Genomic DNA, 8,586 nt, shown 5'->3' with positions numbered 1-8,586 from the left:
GCACAAGTCACTTCATTTCTCTGTGCCTCAGTTTCCCAGTCTGCAAAGTGGAAGTTTGGAGGCTTAATTAGTGAATGTTTGTAAAGTGCTTTTGTGATCCTCAGACAGAAGGCCCCATATAAGAACTTATTGTAGTTAGTAGTACTGTTAATAAAAAAAATTGTGAGCCATCAACATTTAGGGCCCAAACTGTCCTAATATAACTCAGTTAACAACTAAATAAAATATTTTAATTAAGAGAATTTGTGTTTTGCCTTGAACATTGATAGATATGTTTTTGAGTTTTGTTTGCTAATGACACTTGTATCATGTTTTGATTACTGATTTCCAGATAGATGCCCAGCGGGAATATGTCCAAAAGATTTGGCGAAAAGATCAGACAGGTGGTATCAATGTATTTGGACTTCCCCATAATATAATTGCTAAGCAACTTATCTCTCTGAACAACAGTTGGTGAGTAATTTAATACAGCCAGTCTTGTTGGAAGTAAGTTTTACGTTCTAGTAGTTGTAATTGATTTCTGTCTTCAGATAATGAATCTTGCTGTCTAAGGTGCGGGATCCCAAATTGTAACTGTCTGAGGAAGGGCCATCTCATGAAGATTAACATGTTAGGACTTTTATTATTTAATACACCCTATGGTTTACCAGAGAGACATCTGAACAAGAGAAGTGATTTTTTTTCCTGATAGATTTAATTCATTCATTTTTGCATTGTATTGGGAAATTAATATTCCCAGTTATAAGAGGTATGTAATACTAATGTCAAAAATCCACTTTCAGGATGACTATTTGTTGTTGTAGCTGTGTCAGTCCCAGGATATTACCTTCTGCTAGATGGTAGTGGCAGTAATAAGGGCTGGGTTCAATGTCTAGGGGTTCCTCTTAACATTGCAAAACAGAACTGGTTCGAGCCCACACTCAGAAACCTGGGAAAACTGATCATCACCCTGCGTGACCTTGGTTGTTCAAGATCAGTGAACTCCCAGAATCCAGTAGTGTGTTCGGGTGGGTAGTTGAGTGGTGCCTCCGCCTCTGTTCGCAGCTCCTGCCTCTGCTGTCTTTAGCTGTGAGGCTGAGGTTCCACCACCTAGCCCAGTCCTATTAATGATTTCACTGGGTAATGGGGAACCTCACAGCTGCTGCCTCTTCTGTGTTGTCTTTTCACACGACACTGTCCCCAAACCAGATGTAAGGCTCAGCTCCTAGATCAGCTTATCAGTGCCTACAGCTCTAGTGATCACTGAGAAGTAACAAAGACTCTCAATTGAGTCAAATCAACTCTGTCTTTAAACACTGGTGGGTGAGGGTCAAATGTATCTAAGACCCTGTAGACGTCTCGGCCGAGGTTCGGCCCTCAACAGGGCTGTGGGGTATCCCACCGCCTCGCTCTGGTCCGCCGTCCGACCTGGTCCGGCGGTAGTGTGGGACAGCAAACACACGGTTAGGGGCTCAGGCCCTTAAGCAGGGGCTGAGCCAATAGTTCAGGAACCTAGGCCCTTAAGCAGGGGCTGTGTCAATGAGTTTGTAGCAGCCCAGACCCTAGGTCAGGGCGGGGCAGCAATCAAATGGTCAGGAACCCAGGCCCTTAAGCAAAGGCTGAGTCAATGAGCGAGAGGTCCCAGCCTCTCTAGGCCAGGGAAAGAGGGAGGGGATGCAGGCCTTCCCACTCCACTGCGTCCCAGCCCGGGGCCCTAGCAGCGGCAGAAACTCGCTGCTGTCAGTGGGGATCCTGGCTGCAACACACTGACATAGGCTCTGGCAGTGCTGCAGCCAGACTAGGGTTGGCTGCCCCCGGGCTACTTCCACACTCCCCCTCGTAGGGTACCTGGGTTGGACTAGTGTCCTCGGTGGTCTCCACCAGCATCGGTTCCTCCAGGTAGGTAGCGAAGGGTAGGTTTGGCTCCTCCTCGGGGTAGCTGGAAAGGGGCAGGCTCGGCCAGTCCTCCTCGGGGTAATGGGCGAGGGGTAGGCTCGGCTGGCCTGGTGAGTCCTCAGGCTGGTCGCGGCCTGCTGCTGTCTCCCAAGCAAGAGCTCGGCCACAGAGGTCTGCTCTCTCTGGTGGCTTGTTCTCCACTGAGCTCTGCAGGCGGGCTTTTATACTTCCGGGTCGGCACCGTGACCTCGGAGGGGCGGGCGCCGGACGCAGTGGCTCCGCCCACATTGGTGTTAGGGGAAGTTCGGCCCTCAGCGGGGCTGTGGGGTATCCCACCGCCTTGCTACAGACCCTTTAAACAGAGTCTGCACCACCAGGTAGGAGTACTTGTTCCCACCCCCTCTGACTTTCACTTGGATTTGGCATCACAACCCCCTGCTTAGTGAGTGAAGTTCAATTTAGGGTGAAGTTCAATTTATTCTCTACTTTCATTGACAAATAAAGACGTTACAGTTCCTTACGTGCATAATTCTTTTTTTTTTTAAATTAACTCTTCTACTTTATTTTCAGATGAGCTGCTTGATTTCTGCCTGTGGAAGTCTTAGTTTCTAACTGGTGGCTAAAGTCATGGTAGTTTGTGTATTAATCACTTGCAATATACACTTATTCCTGCCACTTTCAGAAGGATTCAGTTCAGAGCTTTTTTTGTTTTTTTTGAGTGCTACATAAGTGGCATACCAAATATGTATGCAGTAGATTCTGCTTATTAGCAGCTCCTCACTTGCCAGCAAAGAGTAGCTATTATGCAGCAGTTGCTAATAAGTGTATGGTGAGGTACAGTCAGGGAAGGAAACACTAGCCCCACAAACCTGCCTATGGGCAGGGAGGGAGGCTGCAGCCCAGATGCTGAGGCTTTCCACAGGGAGGGGAATCTGTGGACAGGGCAGCAGCAGAGAGAGGTACTGTGCAGCTCTGTCAGCCCCCAGCATCCCTGCTCCTTTGGAAAGCCCTGGCATCAGGGCTGCAGCCCCACACCCGGCTGCTGCCCTACCCACAGTCTCCCCTCCCAGCCTGCAGCACTAGGACTCCAGCACAGGGCAGGGTTGCAGGTACTCCAGTCTCTTATGTCCTCTGCGGTCCCCAGGCACAGGCAGGTTTGTGAGGTTGCAGCCAGAGAAGGCACATTCCAGGACTTCCTTCTCTGGCTGAACCCCACAAACCTTACTGTGGCCTGGGCCTTTCTTCCAAAAATATTTCTCAATAAGCAGCATGCCATTGCTGAGATCCAAATCCTATTATCATTGAAGTCAATGGGATGGGTTCCCAGCAAACTGTTGCTGTTAACTGGAAGTTAATATAAGGATTGCTATTAAGCAGCATCCACTGCACCTGTATAAAAGTTGTCCTGCCAATTGCTTATAAAACAGGAGCTTTTTTCCTTCAGTAGTGATCATGTTCTCCAATAAATTCACCAATTTAATGAATGTCACTTCTTTTTAAAGCCCTACTTTGAAGAACATTTACTTGCTGGAGTTTCACCCTTCCCTGGGCCTGGCATCTTTAATCCCGAAAGCTCTTGAGTACGTCTCTCAGGAGTTCTATAGCATCTGTAGACCAAAAACACCCAGTGAGGCAACTAGTCTAGAAAAACAAGTACTTCAGCTAGCAGTGGATGAATGGCTGGCCATGGAAAAGCCTGAATCTTCATACAGCTCTCAAATTCAGAAAGATGTAGGTTCAATTTGTGCTTTTTATGTAAGTGAGAATTGTTGTAACTTGTAAATCCAGTTGAGTAAGTGTTGTAAGGATGGAAGGATCTCGTTGGTGCTATAATACAGTACATGTTCTTTGTTTAGTGGTTTATGTTTTAGTTTTACAATCTTTTAGTATTGGTTTAGTTATTTGACTGGAATTTATACGTTGGTCAAAGTCTTTTTTGTCTGTTTCGAATACAAAAGATCCCAACTTAAAGGCACAGTGATAAGAAAAAAGAGCATCTTATTCTGATCTCATACCAACAAAACACAACAAATCAAGGATAATCAGTTGAAGTAAAAAAAGTTGCACAAACATAAAACTGGTCTGAGATCAGAACTGGGCCTATATTTACTCTGTGTACACAGTTTAATAGTTATTAATAATAAAAGGTTAGATGTATGCACAAATATTATTATAGGTGGGGCTGGTAACTCTGCCCACTATTCAGATTGCCCAACACGTCCCATTTATAAGATCCTATTTTCTGTTGCCTATAACTTCACCAAACTTTAATCATTTGGGATGAAATTTCGCATGCTGGGTGTCAGCCTCAGGTTGAATGTTGGGGAAAAATTTTAGCCAAATTTCCAAAAATGAGGCTAGAGGGAAATGCTTTGTTTTTCCTCATGTTAAAAAAAAACAAAAAACACTCTGGTGACCTTTTTCTTTTAAAAGCTTCAATACCCCCAAGCTTTGGAGCATGGATTTGAAATTTGGCAGGGGCGTGGCCTTTGTGTCAGGAAAGTGACTATTGGTCATTGCTGTGAAATATTATAGTTCACACATGCTCAGTCAAGGTTTCTTAAATTTTAGCAGTTTCTGGTTTCTGTCTGCACTGTGTATACTCCACACTGGGGCTGTGCAGGACTGTCCCTGCAATTGAAGCTCTGGGCTGTGAGGGGTTGCCAGGTCTGGATCCAGGGTACCTGAAATGAGAGCAAGGAGACTGTCTCTTCTGTGCTCTCAATGACCCCCACCCTGCTTAGCCCAGGCAGCATGGAGGAGGAAGCTGCCTGATTTAAATGCATGGGGGATGAGCCACACCTGTGGTGGGGGTAGGGTAAGTAGATTGGGAAAAGGAGCCAGTGCATGTGTGTGGAAATTGGAAATGGAGTTTGGCTGGGGGGAGAGAGGGAAACTGAGATGGAGCATCTGCGTGGGGGAGACTGGAACTGAGAACCAGTGGGGCGGGGGAAGAACTGAGACTGGATGAACAAGGAGCTGGGGGGGCGGGAGGGACTGGGAATGACTGAACAAGGAGACTGGAACAGAGTGTCGGGAGAGTGAAACTAAGGCTATGTCTGCATTTACAGTGGCTTGTAGAGTACATACACCACACACACCCTTAGCCTGGGTATAAATACCAGTGTAGATGGTGAGGCACTGCTTGGGCAAGTAAATCTATACCCTACATTGCTTTCAACACACCAAGCAGTGCCTCCAATGTCTACACTGCTATTTTTAGCAGTGTCATTTCCTCCTGCCTCACCAATCCTGGAGCCTTTCCTTGCCGCAGGGAAAGGATCCAGCACCTCCCCCCTGCCAGATCCTTTCACTTATGTGTGTAGCTACACGTATCCTATACACTGCTGCCAGTGTAGACCAAGCCTAACACTTACTAGGCATGGAGATTGGGGCTGGAATGAGAATCCTGAGGAGTGGAGACTGGATTGGCTTGGTGAGGTGAATTGGACTGGGTAGATAGGACTGTCTCCATCAGGTTAAAAGGGATGGGGCACAAGAGTCTGTGCCCACTAGTGCTCACACTCCTCCAGAGCCTAGAGTGGGACCCAAGATTCTTGATTCACCATTCCTCTGCTGTCAGCAAATATCTGTGAAACCCACTGGCAAAAGTCCTATCTTCACTCTAGTACTAGTCCACATACAGGATGACAAGCTATGACGGCTATCAGTTATTTGATGGATCACACACATTCAAATAAAATTTCCCAGACACTTGGTTTTTGCATTTTAGACTACATAGAGGCCTCCAGAACAAGTTGCAGAGGTCTGTGGTGGATCTAAAGGTTCTAGTCCTGCTGATGAACCATGTGGGTGTCAATATCATGTCACATTATGGAGTTTGTTTTTTCAGTTTTGCTTCTTAAAACACATAGGAAATTACACACAAACTACATTAAAAGAACATTATTAAAGTTGCAAAGTCAAGTGCTCAAAAGTTAGGAAATGCCAGAATGAAGGTTGCTTGTACAACCCTCATTTAGCCCCCTTGTCTCTATACATTTTGATACAATCTTTAATTACATGATCACATACTTCTTTTTTTTCCCCCACAGAGCCCCTGCCTCATTCAGTTCACAGAACAGATATGCTGTAGGGATGGATGAGGGTTGTGTAGTAAAGGAAGCTGTTGTCTGCAGGACCCCTATTTCTTTTGTTGAAAAAGTTGCGAGATGCGTTGTGAATGCAGGAAGGGATTGCAGGAAGAGAAAGGAGAGTCTCGTGTTTAAGGCAGTTGAATGCTGACCTGGAGGATTAGATTCTAACCTTGACTGTGGCAAAGAGTTCCTGTGTGATGCTCGGCAAGTCACACAAACCACACTTTTCCTTATTGTGCGTTCCTCCGTTTCTGGCTGCCTGACTTGAGACCCTGGGCTCTGATTTGCAGAAGTGTTGAGTACTCTCAGCTGCACGTGAAGTCAATGGGGCTATGCTTTGAACATATAAAGTATTATATAATGTTACAAACTCTGACAAATCAGGTCCTAGGTATCTCAAATTGGGCACCCACAATTAGTGGATACATAAGATCTTCATCTTTGTGCCTCAGTTCCCCATCTGTAAAACAGGGATAATATCATCCCATCAGTTCACAGGGGCATTGTGAAAATAAATTTATTAGTGTTTGTGACTCCTATAGTGATGAGTGCCATACAAAAGCCTGTGAAGAAATTAACAATTATTTTTTCAGTGCAGGGTCTGAATTGTGTGCTGTGTTTAAATAAATAAATAAATAAATAAATAAATAAAAAGTCATGGGGCCACACATTGAACAATGAGGATAAAACAAAAATATTGAATAGTTGTTCATTTAGTTGTTCATTTAGTTGAATAGTTGTGCACTGAGTGAGGCAGGAATCCTGTGGAGGGGGTGGGGAAGGGGGAAATAGTCTGTGATCATATAATTAAAGACTATATCATATTTCACACAATCGGGGGGTTGAATGAAGATTCCATTGTCAACTGTGATTCTTGCATTTCCTAATGTCTAAGTACTTGATTTTGCAATTGTAATGTTCTTTTAACATGGGTGTGTGTGTGTGTGTGCACATATGCATAATTCTAACCTTTATTAACTTAAACAGATTTTTTTAAATCTAGTTTACTTTTCTTCGTTTATGCTCTTTCATTATATTTTTACATTACATTCATCTTGCACAATTAAGTGACATTGTCCAATTATAATTTTGCATTGTGTCCCTCATGCATTAGCACGGTATTCTTGATTTCTGAGTTTCCAAATCTGGAGGGAGATGTTTACATCAAAAAACCTCTTTTATGTTGACATTTTAATAATAATGATGACAAAGACATTTCTATTGATGGGGCCAGGTTTTGTACACTCCTTTGAACAAAGCCTGTATTTTGGATCTAAACTACTTATCACCCTTAAGGACCCAGTCTTGCTACCTTTGCAGTAAATGGCAAAACTCCCAACTGATTTCAGTGGGAAGAGGATTAAATCCAGATGGTCTGGTTCTGATCTCATACAGGTGGTAAATGAGAAAGAACTCTCTTTAGGTCACTATAGTTATCCCAGAGTAAGTCTGAGGAGTATTGGGTCCAGGAATATAGCTATTCCTTTTTAAAAAATCATACATATATACAAGGGATACCAGAGACTACAGTCAGCGGGGCAGAAGCAGCCAAAGCAGGGGCAGAAGGAGCCCAAACAGGGATTGCTGTATTGGGGAGAGAGGGGGCCAAATGGGGCCCATCTGGGGCTGTCTCTCCCCCCACCCAAGCAACACCTGGCCCCAGAACAGCGTAGGGGAGACCACCCACTGTGTGGCCACTAGGCTCTATTTGGTCTTTGAAGACAACTGCAGAAAGGAATCAGCCAGAGACTCCAACCTGTAGGGGCAGAAGCAGCCGAAGCAAGGATCTTAGGTCCTTAGAACAGTGAGAGAATTTCCTACAGTTTTAATTGGTCTTTCTCTGCTCTGTGCTAACTGGCTGTTTGCTCCACTCCTCCTGCTGTTCCTCCCCTTTCTCCTCCCCCATAGTCTCTTCACCTCAACTTCGTTCCACAACTGTCCCTCTTACCCTCTTCACCCTTCCCTTCTCTTTCCATTTAGGTTATCCTCTCCTATGTAAACCCACTCTCCTCCACACATCAAACCAACAACAAAAACATCATGCCACTAACATCCTGTTTGCCACCATCCCATTATTCACTCTGAATGTGCTTTATATCCCTTCTCCCACCAAGGGGCTGTCTTGTATGTTTTGTAAGCTCTTCAAGGCAGGGACCATCTACTCTGCTTTTATGTAGTGCCTAGTGCAATGAGGTCCCATTCTTGGTGTTGACCCTTAGGCATTCCCATAACAAATGTGATTAATAATAATATCTCCCTTCCCTTCTTTTCCTTGCAGTTATTTGCAGACACACTGCTGGAAGACCCACTCCTTGTGCGGGATGTTGCTATGTTAGCACTAGAGTCAGGAACAGATGAAGAAAAGAAGCAAGGCAGAGAAAAAAAAGCCTTTATTCTGGACATCTTCTCCAGACTCCTGGAACTCATCACACTCCGCCATCGATTGATAGAGGCAGCCCTGGAGAGTGCACAGTTGTCTAGGTTAGCACAGAGCACATGTGATGCCACCTGTTGTTCTCCTCCTGATACATGGAAGAGTTGCCTATGTAGCATTTACAAATGTTCATGTTTTTAATAAACCGAGGTACAACTTAAGGTTGATAAAAGACACGTG

At 44.8% G+C, this 8,586-nt stretch overlaps 1 protein-coding gene across 3 annotated transcripts in view; it reads left to right on the top strand.

Annotated features, from left to right (window-relative positions):
• The window catches only part of LOC128834829 (uncharacterized), a 118,471-nt gene that overhangs the window by 36,860 nt on the left and 73,025 nt on the right, over window positions 1–8,586 (top strand). For all 3 annotated transcript variants that reach the window (XM_054023950.1, XM_054023949.1, XM_054023951.1), the window contains 3 exons: window positions 332–453; window positions 3,378–3,606; window positions 8,251–8,453. In XM_054023950.1, coding sequence (XP_053879925.1) covers window positions 332–453; window positions 3,378–3,606; window positions 8,251–8,453 — 554 coding nt within the window. The remainder of the gene's footprint in view (window positions 1–331; window positions 454–3,377; window positions 3,607–8,250; window positions 8,454–8,586) is intronic.

Source organism: Malaclemys terrapin, chromosome 3, assembly GCF_027887155.1.
Source record: "Malaclemys terrapin pileata isolate rMalTer1 chromosome 3, rMalTer1.hap1, whole genome shotgun sequence".
In the NCBI taxonomy this organism is placed as follows: domain Eukaryota; kingdom Metazoa; phylum Chordata; order Testudines; family Emydidae; genus Malaclemys; species Malaclemys terrapin.
The sequence above is the reverse complement of the archived record's forward strand: the minus strand, read 5'-3'. Positions and strand labels throughout refer to the sequence as shown.